This window comes from Morus notabilis, unplaced genomic scaffold (assembly GCF_000414095.1).
Source record: "Morus notabilis unplaced genomic scaffold, ASM41409v2 Scaffold151, whole genome shotgun sequence".
In the NCBI taxonomy this organism is placed as follows: Eukaryota; Viridiplantae; Streptophyta; class Magnoliopsida; order Rosales; family Moraceae; genus Morus; species Morus notabilis.
Genome location: NW_010367153.1, coordinates 126,300 through 145,134, shown reverse-complemented (window position 1 = coordinate 145,134; position 18,835 = coordinate 126,300). Strand labels below are relative to the sequence as shown.

The following is an 18,835-nucleotide window of genomic DNA, read 5'->3' as shown; positions in this document are numbered from 1 at the left end:
ATGTAAGTAAATGGACAAATAAATAAACAGCCAAAGAAAAAGAAGAAGGGGGGGAAGAGAAAAAAAAGCACTGAAAATAAATTCATAAAACATGAATATTATAGTATTTTCACACAGTACTCATGGCTCAAACAATGAAATTTTTTATCAACGTGTGATGAACAAAGAAACTTATATCTTTATAGGCACTTTATGGCTACCTACTATGGGCAACTACACAAAGGCAAGAAAAGTTGATAAGATATTTGATTCATCACACAGATTATAACGCGTATGCCACAAAAAATAACTGGCATGAGTAAGATATCAACTTGTCCAACAACTACCAGGTGAATAAAGAGAGAAAAAGAGAGAAAGAGAGAGAGGAAAGAAGGGAAAAAATTAATAAAAGAAGGATGTTGTTGCACGTATAAAATAAACAGAAAATAAAAAGTAAATAAAAGATATAGGCTGAAACAAAACAGAAAAGGGGAAAACAAAAGAAAAAGGAATGGGCAAAAGAAAAAAGAGAACAGCATGTTATACAGATAAGTAGATCTCAATTCAAATAGTAGTAGTAAAAATATCAGAAGTTGATAATAATACAAAATCAAGGAAGGATACCATAAGCAAAGGAAAACACGTGGAAAAAAGCATATAGTGAAAAAAGAAAACTAATATATATGTATATATGCATGTAAATAATTTTTAAATTGAATATTGATCTAAAAAAGGTAAGAGCATAAGAATAAGCAAAAAAATAAGGGAAAAGAAATGGCAAAAGACTCTAAATCAAAGGATGTAGACAAAAGCAGGACAAAATGAAAAACCCACATTCACGGCAAATAGACATCAATTGAGATAGTAGAAGTAAAAATATCAGAAGTTGATAATAATACAAAATCATGTAAGGATACTACTGGCAAATGAAAGCACATGAAAAAAGTAGGATTTAATAATGAAAAATGAAACTAATATATATGTATATATGTATGTAAATAACTTGTAAATTGAATACTGGTCCAAAAAAGGTAAGAGCATAAGAATAAACAAAAAATAAGGGAAAAGAAACGGCAAAAGACTCTGAATCAAATGACGTAGACAAAAGCAGGACAAAATGAAAAAATCACATTCACGATAATTTTTGGACAAATCATATCAGACTCAAGGTGTCAAAGTTATTCATAATCATCATTGCCATGAGGGAATAAGAAAGGGAGGGGGAAGATGGTCAGGGGAACAAAAAAGGGCAAGAAGAAAGGGAAAAAAAGGGAAAAAAATAGAGAGGATAATTAATTGTAAAACATCTAAAGTAAAGACATGTATCTAAGCACGTTGCTAAGAAGCAAATAAATTGCAAGTAAACATGTCAATGTCATTAAGTAAGGATAAAATAGTGAAGCTATAAATCGACGGAAGTAATAAAGCAAACAAAAAGCAAATATTAATGACGTTAGGGGAAAATAAGCAAAACATATTAATAGTACATGAAGCACTCAAAATACTGCTCTAACTAGTAGGTATCAACCAACCACAGGTGAACACAAACACTCAAAGATAGAAGGATAAGGAAACAGAGTAGTAAATGATGAATGGTGAAATGAAACAGTAAGTGATCACGAGTAGAACAACAGCAACTACAAATAGTTAAAGACGCAGAGGTCAGGAAGCAGAACAGTAAATGAGGGATAATAGAATGAAATAGTAAATTATGGGAGATAAAACATAACGACAAAAATAATAGAACAGGCGCGGGAGAAATAGACAGGAACATGCATAATAAATCCGTGCACGCAGCAGCATTCATAAATAAAGAGTCAAAAAGCAGCATGAACAATAAACAACGTCTAATAATGTAACAAATAATATTGTGCACTAAGGTCAGAAAAATTAGCAGATAAAAATTACCTAATTAAATCATAAAACCAATACAGCCCTAGGAATAATTTAAAAAGTAACAGGCTCAGAAAAAACCAAACACAAGAAAGGGGAAAAAAAAGAGAAAAAAGTACAAAGGGGTTTTTTTCCCCTAAAATTGCTAGGGATTCTAGATAATGCAAAGCAAAAATTAGTGCATATTCCAAAAAATTTAGAGATAAAAAATCACCAATTCATTTAATGTGTCTATAAAAAAATCAGTACAAATCATCAGCCCGTCAACCGGGGAAAGCAAGTGGCCACTGTAAGCATCCCAAGAAGGGAAAATCAAGAATTACCCATACAAGACATGAAATCAGCCAAGAAAAAGTTCACCGACACAGATAAAATCCCTGCACAAATAAATCCATCAAAGGAGAAGATAACGAACCTGTGTAGAATTTAAACTAAGCAGTATTAGTTAGCAAATAAAATACTATAATATATAAATATAAAGCAGCGAAGGAAGCAACCGGAGAGGGGAAAATAGGAAATAAAAAATAAAAAATAAGAAATTAAAAATTAGAAATTAAAAATTAGAAATTAAAAACAACCATGGAGAAAAAGCTCTAATGCATATAGAACAACTAACAAAGAAAGCAGGTGGGGGAAGAAAAAAAAAAGGGGAAAAAACAGAGCAAGAAACCGAAAGAGGAAGGGGAAAAATATTAAACATAACAAACAACTATGAACAAAAACTTTAATCAATATAGAACAACTAACGAAGAGACCAGGGATGAAAAAAGGGAAAAAACTGAAAAAATTAAGTGGAAAACATATAACCCATAAAGAACGCATAAAAATCGAAACGAAGAACACAAAGCAAGGCAAGGAAGAAACAAGAAATGGAAATCGGAGAGGCATGGACCAAGAACGGAGGGAAAATGGACCATAAATTGCGAATGTAAACGGGGGAAGAACCCTAAAAAAATAAGCAATAAAACCCCCAAATTTACACCCAAATCCCACCGGAAGAACCAACACACTGAAACCACAGAAATAAAGCAACAAAGTATAATCAAATCAGAATAACAAGGGAGAAAAAAAGGGGGCAAAATCGGTAGAGAAGAAGAAAATCAATGGGGGAAGGAGTATTAAGGCTCCACGGGGGCGAAAGGATGGAGACGCTCAAGGCAGATGAAAGGACGAAAACACCCACGGCAGAGGCAAAACAAAAAATAAGAAAGCAGGGGCAAAAGCGTCCGAGCACAACCCGGCACCTAAAAAGACCAAAATACCCACCACCCGCGTAGGGCCCAACGGTCACAATCTGAAAAAAGCCCCCAAAATCTCCTATAAATACCCCTTAATCCCACCATAAATCTCACACAACAATTCACTCTCAACTTCGTATCAAGATGTCAATTTGAGATCTTATTTCGGTTTGATACGTCTACCTACGAGACTCACCTTTGGCTTTCGTCTCGGTAGGTGTATTATTCTACATTTTCCTAAAAGAACATTCATTCATTTCTTTCTTCCCCGTCGACCACGACGACTAAAACGACGCGAAAAATCCAGACCCGGAAAGGAGAAGGGCCGGTGGTGGGCATCTGGGAAAGTCGGTCTCTCATCTTGTCTCTTTGCTTTTGATTAAGCTTTTCTCTCACGATCACTCATTTTCTTGCTCTTTCATTTACAAAGTTTAAGTTCAATCAATTTTCAGAAAATGGCCGCATCAAACTTCCCTGATTCACTGTTCTTCTTGAGCTTGGTGATGAGCCATTTTTTTAGGATGAAATGATGGCTCACAACCCCACCCCTACTGAACCGGAAAATGCTCCTTTTTTTTAGTCACTGGTAGAACCAATTTCTAACCATTGAATCTGTAAGGAATGGTGTTTTTTAAAAAAAAGATATATAATATGATATTTATTATTTATTTAATAAAAGAGTTTATTTATTATTTTATGTGCATATATTAATATCCTAAATCATATTCTTAAATCTTTTGATTTATTCGGTACGAATTCTGAGATCCTAAATCTTATTCCTTATATTTTAGAGACATGATGAAGTGAGTAGCCGGGAATGTTATTATACGAGATGGAATCCATTCTTTCTTGAGAAAGAAGTAGATAAATAATTCTCTTGAGAGTTGATTCGGTACTTAGACCAGTAGGAGCTCCGATTCATGAATTTGTTTTATGAATCTCTGTCTATTAGAGAATCGATGGTACTCAAGAATAAAGATGTAATTAGAGAGATTAATAGATTTCACCTAGCTCTAATTATGAATAATTTATGGAGAATTAATATATATGTAATGACTATATCAAATGAACACTTTACAGTTTAAATGATACTTATGTCTATAATTACGAGAGTGTAATTCAAAGTTTATAGTGGAGTAACTTTTGAAATTAATAGAATTAATTAGTTAATTAAAAAGTTTAATTAATTATTAATTTTATTGGAGCTCAGAATTATAGGTCCATGAGTCCCCGTGTCATTCTTGTAATCCTATAAGACACTAAGGACAAAATGAGAATTTTAGAATTATGAAATTTTAAAATAAAATACTCAAGAAAAATTAATTGAGAATTAATTATAAATTAAAAAATGTGATTATTCAAATTTAAATTTTGAAACACACATGTGAATGTGTTCACATGATGTGAGCGCACATTACAGTGTGAATTCCTCTGAGATTTAGTTGCTTGCTCTCAAGTTATTGATTTGACTTATTTGATAAGTTGTCCAATTTAAAATTCAAATTGATTTAAGTTTGACTGCAAGATAAATGTAGAATTTTATCATATTCTTTACCTGCAGTATGCGCCTACCACAGGGAGGAATCTCCTTGTGGTGGCTGGCCAATATGTGGATAAGGGAGAGAGATATTATTCCAAAATTAAATTAGAAGTCCAAGACAATTATCAAGTTTTATCTTGAAGATAAAGTTTATACTCCTTTTGAGAGTCCAACTACTGCTCTATGAATGAGAAATTACAGAAAATTTGAGAACACAATTTTTGCTCTTATAAGCACACAGTGGCCGAATTTTAGAGTGTTTGGAAAAGAAATTTTTTTCTCAAATTCTACGTCATACATGTGTTGATATTCGTGAAAAAACTTGAATGTTTATTTATTAATCTCGTTTTATTTTAAGTGTACCTACACATTCGTCTGCGTAGATTCAAAAAATTGACAAAAAAAATTCAAGTGTTCTAAACTAACTTAGAGCAAGGAACGCTCGCGGTCAAAAAACTCAAGTTATCGACCTAATCGTTCGCTAAGTAAATAAATTAATTTAATTAATTTATTCATGCATAAATTAATGTAATCTATAGAGTATCTCAAAATTTTATAAAAATTGTTGTTATACACAATCCGCTACTTACACTCTTCCGCATTTGAAATCGTTTCAAAAACTAACAGAATCTGCTCAAGATCACATCAAATTAAAAAAAAATAAATTCAGAACAGAACAATTTCTGATATAAATATGACAGTTGAGAAATAGAGAATTACTAATAATTAATTTTTTTCAATCTTACTAGAGAAACTCCAAAAAAGAAAAGGAAAAAAAGTGATTTCATTTCCTAAAGAAAATTAAACACAGTTATCAATCATCATTATCAAATTGAGGAGCAAATTGGTTTTCGATATTCACAGCACCCTGAGATTCCGAAGCAATGAAAGAATTGAAAATGGCACGGTGGAAATGTACGTATCATTTAGGTCTCATGCACTTGACGAGAACGTCTACAAACTTCTTATACAAGTGCCTCTTTAAGTACATCCTCTCCACCTTCTCTCTTCCTTTCATCCCCATTTCCTTCCTTGTCACAGGATTTTTAAGCAAAAACTCGAGATTTCCGGCGAGAACAGGAGCTCCTGGACTACCAGTGGGATGAAGAAGACCCGTCACATTGTGCTCAACAATCTCCTTTGTGCCCCCAGCATCTGTTCCAAGTACCTGTTTTCAGTAAAATGAAATCAGAGAAGAACTTGTCAAGAATTGTTGTATTCAGAATTTGTGAAAGCATAGAAGAATGAAGATATTAGATGTATAATTCTTTCAGCATTAGATGTATAATTCTTTCAGCTGACTGTCGCTCAAATTTCGCGGAACAAGAACTAGTACTTGTTTCATTTTCAGCAGACTTTAACTACCAAGGAAGAAAATAAAGAAAAATTTCATACCGGTAGACTGAATGCCATGGCTTCAATCGTCACCCTCCCAAACGTTTCTCCCAGTCCCTGAAAACCGTTTCCAAATTAATTACCACACTAGTTTTCTGTCTGAACCAATTACACTTTCTATTTTACTTGAATTGGGGGGGGGGGGAACCCTTGAAAGCTTGTTCACCTGGGAGTTGATGACATAGACATCTGCGGCGGCGTAAAGTGCAGCTACGCGTGTACTCGCTGGAGTCCACAACACTGACTTTGACGTGTTCGGGTGTTGAGATAAATAGTTTAGGAGTTCTTTGACGTAAACCACCTTATTGCTCTTAGATCCAACTGAGCCAATGAGAATTTTAACAGACCGCTCACGCATTCCCCCACTATCTAACATCTCCTTCCTATGAGTACCACCAAAGGCCATAGAACCTGCAGCAACATCAAAGGAGCAAGTTAGAGAGAAATAGTTTCTCTGGACGTCAAGAGGTTCATAGAATAAGTATACGTGCACATTCGTTTGGTGATTCACCAACTACCATTCAACTTTTGAAATACAGTTTTCAGGCGATGCTTTCTAGTCGACTTAGACTGGTGATGCTTTATATCCACGGGATTTTTTATATTAGATTTTTCTTCAAAAGCTTCTTTCTCAATCATCAAGCGTCCCGATCCAAGAAGCAAGTGCTGGCCCTTTCCAGGGTTTATACTACTCAGCGACATCACAAGCATATCATTATCTTTCAAGCCCATCTCCTTTCTGGCTGAATCTCTCAACAACTGCCTTTTCTCTATCATCTTCTCTGTAGTGAAAGATGGAGTATTAAGCGTACAAGCAATGCCCGCTACAAAAGCCATTTCATCATTAATGGACAACGGGACGAGTACAGGTTGAGATCTAAGATAAATCTTTTCTTCTTCAGCCCAAGCTAGCCATTGTTTCCACTGTAACTCTGAGATAAAAACCAGCATTTTCACTCGATTAAGAACAACCTTTGCCCGATCAAAGTATTCTCGCCGGTTTTCCATAATCCACCAAGCAACTTGACTCGCACCAGCAGGAAAATGTTCGATAAATTGATCTGAAACCACATAGTACTTGTTAATGTAATTTATATGCAAGTTCTATAAAAGCATCAGTAGAAGAAGACTGAAAAACACACACGAATATCAAAGAACAGATGCAACACTTCTAATATACTAATCTCAGGAGGAGGGAAATAAATATGCCCAGAGGAGGGTAACCATAGAATAATACATTACACTTCGCAGCATAAGAGAAAAAAGATGCAAAAAATGTAATGCAACAACTAGCAGCTTGTACTGGCTTCAAAAATAAGATTGAAGACCTTGCTTTCTGAGGATAACAATAGACCACAAGTTCACATATATTATAAGAAAGATAAACTCGATCCAATTTGCAATGCATAAAAAAGTCATCAAACTTGAATTAATCTTGAAGTTCGAATGGACTTATAAAACTGAAGTTTTCATACTTCCATAATGAATATTGAAAAGTTTTCACTTCAAAGAACCTGAAGGAAAAAACAAAAGTGAAAACTCTCAAGTACGCATGTGTAAGACGCAATGTTGGATACACAAAAATCAAAAGTAACTTCTCTACACTCAGCACGTTATAAATCATAAAATTTTCTGTACAAAGAATGAAATCCCATACTGGCATGATTCAAGATTAAGATGATGCATCCTGCACAGCAAACACTAAATTCAATCATTTTAAATGATAAAAAACGACATTTATAAATTGTGGTCGATTGATTCTCACCGATCCATGATGCACAGACGGCTGATCCAGCAATCACCAGGTCAGCCTTCATAGCAGTTTTGAAACTGAGATCTGCTTTGTCCTCGAGCACCTTGATTCTTCTCCGAGCAAGCTCTGACATTAACCCACCCTTCTTGCTAAGAGCTACAGCAGAAACAGTTGCACCACAGCTCAAAAGCTCTGTTGCCAACTCCATCATTGAAAGAGGAGACCCAGTCATCGAAAGTTCATGGAATATTAACACAAATCTTCGAGACCAGACAATGCGTGCAAAGTCCCCCTTCCTATCGCAAGTTCCAGAACGCTTCTCTGGACTCCATTCCAAGATTCTATCTTCTAAAGAACCAAATGGTCCAACCAGCATTCCATAAGAAGCATTTGTCTTGGGAATATCCGGTTCCTGCTCCTCTATTTCAACGTTTTTAACCTCCATTGTCATCTTCTGTTTACCATGCACTTTACTACGTAAACTACGGTTTGCTCTTTTAGTTTTCTTTTTCTTTGAATTTAACTTTCGATGAGATGAAATTCCATCATTTCGTCCGGCCAAAACCACATCCATCCTCTTACCATCACTAACCTGATTTTTACCTGTCCCATTCTTAACTGCCAAAGAAATGTCAGTGGCAATCAAATCCCGCCGTAGATTCTGTTCGGTTTCTGAGTTCCAATTCTTTGGTTTTTTCCCGAAGCCCATGACGTTATCATTGTCATTGTCATGAGCCCACCTAGACTGAACAAAAAATCCAAGATACGCCCAAAGAGTAATCAATAACAACCAAAACAGTAACCGATTACTGCGAAACCACTGTAAACCTCTTGCACTACCCCTACCTTCTCTTCGAGGGGTTCTGCTAGACTGCGATCTTCGAAAGGACGGAGAGTTCCTTGGAGTCGATCTTCCCGACAATGTGGACTTAAAACTACCGCCTATCCTCAATGACTTAAGCTCCAGTATTTTGCTATCTTCTTCCATTTCTCAAACTATATTATATTGCCTTGTGTCAATTGTATTCACTTCTCAAAAATCGGCAGAGGAAGAAGAAACTCTTTCCACTGGTTATTCGCCAACAGCTGGGCAAGTTTCAATTCTACATGAAATAAGAAAAATCATTCCCCTTTTTTTATCCTATGGAACCAAGAGAACACGAGCAAAAATAATGAATCCGTTTCTTTTTTTTTTTCCTAACTGTAGAAGGCAGCTAAAGAATGAGGGCAAATGTAAGTGACTGAGGTTTATAGGCATAAAAATTAAAGGAATTTTCTCTCTCAGCTCCTGCGATCTTTACTGAAGATCTGAAAAAGCTCAACAGTTGAAAAAATTTTCCCCCAGCTTTCTTGCATTGTACAAACAAGAAAGCAAAACTAACAAACCGGAGAGCCAAACAATCAAGAAAACAAGTCCTTTTACACTTGAATCAAATTTAGTCCTCAGAAGTCCATAATAACTAAGAAAATTGAAAACTACAAAAAAATCTAGTCCAAGAAAGTAAGAAAAACAAAAATAAAGTTCTCACCCACTGGCTTAAAAGAAATAAATAAGGGCTCGTTTAGTTTGTTAATTCGAATTTTTAATCCGAGTTGAAACGTGATTTTGTGTGAAAAATTCTTTAAATAATAAAAAAGTCAAATATTATTGTTTTTAAGAGTTTTTTACTCAACTTGAATTCCTAAAATGAACGGGGCCTAAATAAATACGTGCAAAGAAAGGACTTTAGCAAACTTAAAAGTTTAAGGAGACGTTTAATAAGAGGATTCGTACTCTAATTCGAATCATAATTCATAGTTCGTTACAGTGTTTTCTCTCAAAAAAATACACATAAATTAAAAATGGTTCTAATTTCGTGATTCTAATCCATAACTAAACGTCTCCTAAATTTCGTAAACAGTCCCTAAATTTCTTCAGAACTCTATCTAAACACCAGAAACTCAAAACTGATTCATTCAAAACGTTTTCCCGCATTTTCTCAGTAACCAACCAGACAGAGAACTTAAAGCAAGAACTCAAGAAACTGAAAAAGAACAGTCATTCTCGGCCGCAAAGTCAAAGATTTAAAATAAAATTCCTCGATTAAAGAACACTCACGGTTTCAATCCAACACAAGACAGCAACTTTCCGACAGCGAGTTCTGACGACGAGACAGCTGAGTCGAAAGAAAAGCCGGCTCGGATCTTTCTGAGGCTCTGAAAGCGGAGAGCTCAAGATCTGAGCAGAGGGCTTTGGAAGCTTCTTCAAGTAAAGCACTGATCAGTACACGGAAGAAATTAGAAGAAAAAGGAGGGAGAGAGAGAGAGAGAAGAGTTTTGTTTTTTTTTATACAATATTGTCGCACGTGCGAGTCAACTCGTACGGGCAGGGTCAGCTACGGCACTGACCACCGGAAGACACGCGATATTTCGCTTAGTCCGCAGATCGGGGAGAGTTTCCCATGATTTATCGTTAGAGTCCACAATCGGACATGTCAGCGTTGATTAAGCACACGTGGACAAACGAGAGTAATTGCCACCTTGAGCTCACCTTGTTTCAGCTCTGCTAATTCTCTCTCTAATTAAGGCCCGTTCATTTTGCTGATTCATTTTGCTGATTCGAATTTAGAATTTGAGTTTTGTTACAGTAAAAAATTTTTAAAAATAGTCACATTTAAATTTTTTACTACAGTAAAAAGTTTTCACACAAAATCACATCTTAACTCGAATTACAAACTCAAATCAGCAAAGTGAACGGGCCCTAATTCTCTTATTGAAGAAAGAGAGTTTAATCAAGTAGGTCGAGCGTTAAACTGTGGCGTCAGTGGGTCTCAACTTTTGTTGATTTTTATTTTCTTTTGGACCCACCAGAGTCTCTCTCTCTCCTTTCCGGGTCAGGACCCAAGCTAATTTTCAGGTACATTTGCCATATTCCCCTGATTTTGGCTTGAAAACAATCGAGGGAAACCTGATAATTTGATGCTACGCGTTTCCTTAAAACATTAGACAACATAATAAGCAAATTCAGTCCCTCTCTTTTTATATTCTATGTTAAGTCTCCATTATATTGTAATAATATATAAAAATTCAGTATCAGGACATAAGGAAAATTTTATTCGCAATTGTGACCGTCATTAAAATCATATATAAAACAAAAATTATATGCAAATTTAACACAAATAGGATTTGTTCATTTTACCGATTTGAATTTTTAATTTCAGTTTTATTATAGTTAAAAACTCTTAAAAACAGTCACATTTAACTTTTTTATTACAGTTAAAAGCTCTCATATAAAATCATATCTGAGCTCGAATTAAAAACTCGAATCGACAAACTGAACGAGACCTTAAAATAATAATAATAAAAAAAGGGCAAATTCTCATAACCGAACAATATTTTTTCCATGAAATTCCTCAACAACAAAACACAGACAAAAATATACGTTTACATTGTTATTTTGGCATCATTCATTTCACCGATTCGAGTTTTCAGTTCTAAGTTTTTACAGTTAAAAGGTTTAAAAAAATATTATATCTAACTTTTTTTACTACAGTTAAAATCTCTCAAAAAATATTATATCTCAACTCAAATTAAAAATTCAAATTCACAAAGCGAACGAGACTTTCATCTATACTAGTTAGTACTTCCACAGAAGTAAATGGCCCAAACCTCTCTAAGCCACAATCATGAGCAATGATCACCATTTCTTTTTGCAGTCTCATTATTATATGTGCCTATTGCATCCATATTGTATTGTAGAAAAAGTCGATTCCCCAGATAAAAAAGGTTTCAAAATATATACCGCACCAGCTTCAAGAACCATGATGTTTTTTGGCCTTATTTTTTTCGCAACTCAATTTATTTTTTGCGCAACTCAATTCACAACGTAAATTTTATTATTGTAGTATTTTTTATTATAAAAATTCAAAATTTTTTTTATAATATTATTCTCTTACATATAAAACTTAAATTATAAAACAAACATACTTTTTATTTCTTTTTTTATCTTTTGACATCGAAATTTATTCGAAATGTGAGATAACAATTTGAAGGTCTCGTTCACTTCGCGGATTCGAGTTTTCAATTTGAGCTGAGATGTGACATTTTCTGAGAGCTTTTCACTGTAGCAGAAAAAGTTAGATGTGGCATTTTCTAAAAGCTTTTTACTATAGAAACCTAAAACTGAAAACTCGAATCGGTGAAATGAACGATGCCTTATTCTCTTACTATTTTAGCTTTAGAATATGTCACATGGACAGTGAAACATTTTTATTGTCGACCAAACTTTCATGTATGAATATAATATTATTCTCTTACATACAAAACTTAAATTATAAAACAAACATACTTTTTATTTCCTTTTTTTTTTTGTCTTTTGACATTGAAATTTGTTCGAAATGTGGGATAACAATTTGATTTATTCTGTTTCTATTTTAGCTTTAGAAAATGTCACATGGACAGTAGAAACATTTTTATAGACTCAAAAATTAGCAATTCTTGTCGACCAAACTTTCATGTATAAATATAATATTATTCTCTTCCCCGAATGGATTGGATCCTTTCTGCCAACGAAATGAACGCAAAGCCCGTTCCGAATGCTTCTCCGATCCGGAAGTTCTCGCGAAGAGAATAAGATGCAGATTCTGTTATTTCTAAGTTAGAAAAATATTCTTACATTGAATCATTTGTGTATTGTTATTTTCGTCTTCTGGTATCTTCCCAGTCTTTAACGCACATTAGCCCCTCCAAGATATCTGGATGCATTATGCTTATCTTCTCATCAAGAATTCGGTTGCTTGCGCTAAAAGCTTGCTCCGATGTTACCGTTGACACTGGAGTTGTCAGAATGTCACAAGCTATTACGGACAGTGTTGAAAAACGATCGGTCTTGCTCTTCCACCACTGTAAGATGTCTAGTTTGTCGTCATCGATTACAAAATTTGCTTCAAAATATTTTACTAGTTCGGTAGATGCTTGTGTTGATGACGATCCTGCCGTTTTCTCTTTCTTCTTCAAGAAACTCCATGACGATCCTTTAGGCCCCGCACTGCTAGTTGACGTCGAAGTTCCCTGTTCTTTTTAACCTGTGCCGTATTTTGCTTCATACAAACTAGAAACCTTTTCTAACATTTTCTTAGCGTCAGTAATAGTTAGTTGCATATCTATTTCTAAATTCTCTGCGGTAGCAGTCATCAATGATTCAGTTCCATCTACTCCGCACCTAAGATCTAAAATGGTTGCCAATGCATATAACCTAGGATAACCTGACTAATAACTTTTAAATTTATTTTCCATTAACTTAACTATATTTCTAAAAAGTTATATATCCCTATAATAAGAAAATGTTTCTGAAATATTAAATAGTTGATGTAAAGCTAAATGTGCAGTAGGATAATAAACTCCAGAAAGTAATTCAGTAGCATTGTAAAAACTTCTAAAAATTTAAAAAAATACTCAGCAATCTACCAATCAGGATCGAAAATTAAAATTTGATTGTTCTTACTGTTTATGATGAGCTGTGAATACGGGAGTGCTGCCTTTAACATTAAATATGTTGAATTCCACATATGTCTCACGTCAGTTGGAAACTTTCTTGGGTGCATATGACTGTTCCTGCAATATTGTTTAAATTCTTGGAGCCGAGCTCCAGAACTAGATATGAATGATAATGATTCTCTAATATTTATAAGATTAGCTGAGATATATTCAATTCCTGCCTTAACTACTAAATTAATTATGTGACATACACACCGTTGATGAAAAATTTTTCCTGCAAACACTGGTTTCAAACTACGTTTAAACATGTTAATTGCAGCTGTATTAGTTGACGCATTATCAAAAGTAATTGTTAAAACTTTATCTTCTATCCCATAAAATCCAAAAATTTCTATTATTGTACTAAAAATAGATGATGCGTTATTAGCATATGGACATAAACGAAAACTAATTATTCTTTTTTGTAAAACCCAATCGTCATCAACGTAGTGCGCTCTAACACATAAATATCCAGTTTTATTGCAACCCTCCCACATATCAGAAGTGCAAGAGACAGTAGCATTAAAAATCTTAAAATTATCAACAAAAGATTGTCTCATTGCATAAAACACTTTCATGCAATCAGAACGAGTTGTGTTTCTACTTACCCGTTTAAATTGTGGGCAGAAGGCTGTCTGGATGAATTCTTCGAACCACGCATCATCTGCAAAAGAAAGAGGCAATTCGGCACTAGCTAAAAATTTAGCTAGTGCCTCACGAGCACGTTATGCATTGTATGTAAAATTTTGTAACCTTGTGATGTGAGTGATAGTGTTTGTTGCCGGAGTCCACACTCCCACCTTGGTGCAATGGTAGACATACTTTCCAATGTCTATCCAGATGACCAGTACCCCCACCCTTTTTATTAGAAAAGTATTTTTTACAATATTTACATCCCGCACGAATTTTCATCTCACCTGTTTTTGGATTTGGTCGGGGCTCCTCAGTGAAATGCTACCATAACGGAGAAGTTCGCGGTATTTTTCCCCTGCTGCATTCTCCAGCTTCCTCGTTGTGCACTGAAGCATTATCCACCGGAGCATTTTCTGGTTTAGTGGGAGTGGGGTTGGGAGGCATCATTTCTTCCTCAAAAAATGTCGCATCACCAAGCTCAGGAAGAGCAGTGATATCAGGGAAGTTTGGTGCAGCCATTTTTTGAAAATTGATAGAACTTTGTAAATGAAAGAGCAAGAAAATGAATGAACGCGAGAAAAAGAGCTTAGAATCAAAATCAAAGAGACAAGTTGAGAGATAGAATGAGAGTGAGATGAGAAGTTGAGAGTGAATTGTTGTGTGGGATTTAGGGTGTAATTAAGGGGTATTTATAGTGGATTTTGGGGTGGATTTTTGGATTCTTACCGTTGGGCCCTTCGCGGGCCCAATGGGTGGCCCGTGACAGGCCTAACGGGAAGGCCGTCACGTGCCAAACGGGAGGCACGTGACGGGCCAAACAGGAAGCCCGTCACGTGCCGCCTGTTAGGCCCGCGAAGGGCCCACTTGAGCATTTGAAATGGCCTGTCTCATGGGCCGTTTCGCGGGCTTGGGCCGGGCTAAATCAGGACTTAGGCTGGGCCGAACACGGGCCGTGCCGTGGGCCTCCATGGGCTAGGGATGTGCTTAGGCTGCGAGCTGATAAGCTGAGGCCCAGCCCTAGCCCATTACACGTGCCGGGCCGGCACAACCCGTAACAGTAGCAAACTGGGCCGTGCCGAATCTGGCACTATTACGGGCGGGGTCGGGCCGTCCATGACACCTCTAGTGCAACCTCTCATTTTACCTCATAGGTGGAGTTCTTTTTTTAATAGTTAGATTAATTTTTTAACGGTTAAATTTGTACAGATTCATATTAAAAATTTACGGCGCGCTATACAGAACTGTTCATACTGCAGATCTGACCGTTGAAAAGTTAATTTAAATATAAAAAGTAAGACTCCGTCGGTGGGTTTTTTTGTTTCTTTTTTTTTGCCAAGAGGTTACTGACTTATTATTTATGTTATCTTAAAAGGGTATTTTGCACATTTCCCTCTCAACTTATATTGCTTTACAATTTGCTTCTTGAAATTTTAATTTTGGCAAGTTATTCCTTCAACGTATAAAATTATTGCAATATATTCTATTTTGACGATGATTGTGTTAAATTAGTATCAAAAAATTATATTCGACGAAATATTCCAACATCTCAATTCAAATGTAACACAAATTTTTCAAGTTATCAACTTTTAATCCTCTAAATTTAATAAAAAATTTTGAATAAATTTAATAAAATAAGGCACATTATAATAATTTATAAGTTCAGGAGGTTGATTGTCTAAATTAAAATTTAAGAAGCAATATACTAAATCACGACAAATTCAGAAGATAATTACACTAGAAACTTTATTTTAAATAATTGTGTCATTATGATCTTTTATTTTCTTTTTATTAATTAGATGTCAATTAGTTATTTTTAAGTAAAATAATATAAATAATATATTTTAACCTTCAGTAATATTTCTGATTTTTTTCTCAACTATTAATAGCACCATGGTGGTTGCGAAGAAAAGACCTATTATTATAACTATTATTATTTAAACAAAGTGCCTACATTGCTTGGCGCTTCTGCAAAGCAACACTTGTACATATGCACCAACACCAATCATCTAGTCATAATGATGGCGGTTAATAAATAAGACAATGTACTTGGTCAAATTTTGTTTAATTTTTGTTTTTTGCATGGATTGGTCAAATTATATTTACTTAAAAATTGTAAATTTTTTTGTAGGAGCTTAAAAAATGTAAATCCAAGGGGAAAACTACAACAACCTATTTGAATTTTAAAACCATTGCTAAACTTTGACATATGAATAATAAATCAATCTAAAGCCATGGTACTATTTTTAGAATTAAATTTGACATATTCTATACTTTTGATACCAAGTCTAGCATGTCATATTTTAACATTTTAATTTCTATTAAATGGATATATACTTGACTTTTTATTTAATCAATAAAATTATAAGTTTTTTTAAAAAGAATTCACTTCTATTAGTTTTAAAGCTTCAATAACAATGACAAATATTATATATATATATATATATTTATATGCTTTAAAATAGAAAATTAAATAACACATCAGATGACATTTTTCAGATTCTTTTTTCACGTTCAAATATAGCATTAACATTAATATTTAGAAAAAAATAAAAAATTTATTATAAATTTAGACTTTTATCCCTTATTATTAATAAATGCCTTTTTATTAGTATAATTATTTAACTAAAAAAATTATGTATTAAGAGTAAAAGGTAAAAATTTTGATACTTGAAAATCAAGATTACCCATATTTACATTAGAGATGATCTAAACTCAAACTTAGCAGTGAGAAGAAAGTGCATTGTAATTGGATTTGCGTGCAAAGCTAGCAATCGTTTCAGAACAGTTTCGTGTGTATCAGCATGGCCTCCTAAGGTCTGATAGATTATGAGTATCAAATCAACAATGCAATCCACTTTTCCATCTTGATTGATTCTTGACACATTACCGAGAATAGGAAGCGCCTTTTCTGAATCTTTTTATTCATTTATTTTTTTAACCTAATATTGTGTGCTTGCAATCTAACAATCATGAAGATGGAAAACATATCATAGCCAAGCCTTTTGCATTGCAAAGAAAAAACAGCAGTTTGTCACATGAGTTTGCATTAAACACCAACTCACTCATTACAGCAATACAAATTACTGTGCCAAGGGTTTTCCTGATCACGTAAAATTCTATCCCATCCAAAACAATCCCAACAAAATAGTCACCAACAATATTATCATGAAAAGTCTCAATGCAGAAAAAGTACCCTCAAAACAAGGAAAACTAACTAAACCACAAAGGCAGCAGAAAATGAATAGAGAAACCAATTGCACCACTTATAGAAGGAAATGAAAAAAAATAAAAAAAAATAAAAACTTCACCAAGATAACAGCTCTGCACAATAATTTTGCACCTATTGGTCTTTTTTTTTTTTTTTTTGGGTATAGATCAAAGGGAAGCCCGCCTACATTTTTCACAAGCTTCACTTAAAAAACCAAGCCACAAAAAAAACCTGAACAACAAAACCAAAGGAACAGTAAGAAATCCATCCAATCTCAATCAGCAACATTGAAAATCGACACTCTACAATGTATCCCTACCGCACATTTAAATGAGGAACTGCCACCTGTCAAGCCGCAATAGTGAGATCTTTAATTGAGCAGGCGTTTGCCACATAAAACTGCAAGAACAAAAAGAAAAGACAAAAGGTAAGCACGCGGGAGAAAAAAGTACCAATTGGTTGCAAACAATTACAACCCAGCAATAACAAAAACAAGCACGCAAGGAATCACAGCAATGATTTCTTTAATCATGGAATGCTCAATGGCATTAAACATGGAAAAGATCAGAGAATCAGATATGCTAATATCTAATATACTTCATTATACTGCAAATGCCAGGCAAAAACATCCTGACTGATGTTTTGTAGTCCAGCAATATGGCAACACTCCTAATCTTTCAACTTAGGTTTAAAAGTTACTCTAAAATGACCCGTTCAAGATGTTAAAAAAGCAAGGGGCATAGATGTAAGAACCATACCTAATGTATGTTGGACTACATTGCGGCCCAAAGTGCTCCAGTACGAATCCGGATAACACAAAGGACCTAGAGGAAGGCCTGAGATACCAGTTTACCACAACCCAGAATTTTCCAAAGCCCCAAAGTAACACAAAGTTTTATTCGGGCAAAATAAAACCATTAAATGCTTATTCAAACAAGCTCCATCCTATGTAAGTACTTCATTGACCGAAGTTCATCTCCGAGTATCTGCACATGGAAGAAGAAAATTCTTTAAAAAGGCAAGAAAAACATGGCACAAGTCCCACGGTAAACTGAACCCTTCTTCTTTTCTAAACTTTTCCCCCCTTTTGACGAGGATCTTGTTTTGCAATTACAAATGACAACATGGATCAGTTGGGTATATTTTATCTTGTTCAGCAATTACAATTACAAATGATATCATGGACCAGTTGGGCATATGAACTTACCTACGAGGCTTATTTTGCCGCTGCCCAAATTCATCGCTCACAATTTCTGCATACAAAAGAACAGGGTGAACATCTAACGTTATAGGTATTGATAAATGAGGCTAAAGGTAGGAATTATGTCGTACCAGGCTTTTGTGAAGACTTCCATTCATTACTGGGTTTGTTTGAATTACTTTCTTTGCTGCAAACATAAAAAATATTATCTTAAATTAAATTCTACTAACTTCTCTCCTTTTTAAAAATTTAAAATCTAAAACTGTCAACGTCATGAAATTTTGAGAGAGAATATATAACAAGCCATTCATGCACTTCCATCTGGACATACAGCATTTATTACAAACTTCAGCCAGACGAGGAAGAAAAGAAATTAACAATTGCTGCAGTTGGAACAAAGTCAAGCAAGCATCTTGGCCAAGCATGTAGTACAACAAATAACTTAAGAAAAAAAAAAAAAAAAAAAAAAAAAAACAAAAAA

General features: G+C 34.5%; 2 protein-coding genes across 4 annotated transcripts in view; both read right to left on the bottom strand.

Moving 5' to 3' along the window:
• Positions 1-5,416: 5,416 nt before the first annotated feature.
• On the bottom strand, positions 5,417-10,073 carry LOC21402378. Of its 2 annotated transcripts, none has more exons than XM_024174692.1 (6): positions 9,897-10,073; positions 7,811-8,901; positions 6,564-7,106; positions 6,212-6,456; positions 6,046-6,102; positions 5,417-5,818 (listed from the first exon to the last, which is right to left on the bottom strand). In XM_024174692.1, the coding sequence occupies exons 2-6, from the start codon at positions 8,784-8,786 to the stop codon at positions 5,573-5,575; spliced, it is 2,067 nt and encodes a 688-aa protein (XP_024030460.1). In that variant the 5' UTR covers positions 8,787-8,901; positions 9,897-10,073; the 3' UTR covers positions 5,417-5,572. The 2 variants fall into 2 exon arrangements, with proteins under 2 accessions (XP_024030460.1, XP_010110284.1); XM_010111982.2 differs by having other exon boundaries at positions 7,811-8,884.
• A 6,872-nt stretch (positions 10,074-16,945) lies between these two features.
• LOC21402377 (protein MLN51 homolog) overlaps positions 16,946-18,835 on the bottom strand; it is a 5,638-nt gene continuing 3,748 nt past the window's right edge. Inside the window, exons 7-11 of one of the 2 annotated variants that reach the window (XM_024174698.1) lie at positions 18,486-18,541; positions 18,361-18,406; positions 17,912-18,139; positions 17,473-17,552; positions 16,946-17,384 (exon numbers count right to left, since the gene is read on the bottom strand). In XM_024174698.1, coding sequence (XP_024030466.1) covers positions 18,112-18,139; positions 18,361-18,406; positions 18,486-18,541 — 130 coding nt within the window. In that variant the 3' untranslated portion in view covers positions 16,946-17,384; positions 17,473-17,552; positions 17,912-18,111. The remainder of the gene's footprint in view (positions 17,385-17,472; positions 17,553-17,911; positions 18,140-18,360; positions 18,407-18,485; positions 18,542-18,835) is intronic. The other variant, XM_024174699.1, reaches the window with a different exon arrangement.

Coding starts and splice junctions, on each gene's coding strand:
- LOC21402378 (XM_024174692.1), bottom strand. CDS start 8,786: ATGGAAGAAGATAGCAAAATACTGGAGCTTAAGTCATTGAGGATAGGC. Junction 7,107..7,810: donor CGTCTGTGCATCATGGATCG/GTGAGAATCAAT, acceptor ATGTGGTTTCAG/ATCAATTTATCGAACATTTT. Junction 6,103..6,211: donor TCTATGTCATCAACTCCCAG/GTGAACAAGCTT, acceptor AACGGTTTTCAG/GGACTGGGAGAAACGTTTGG.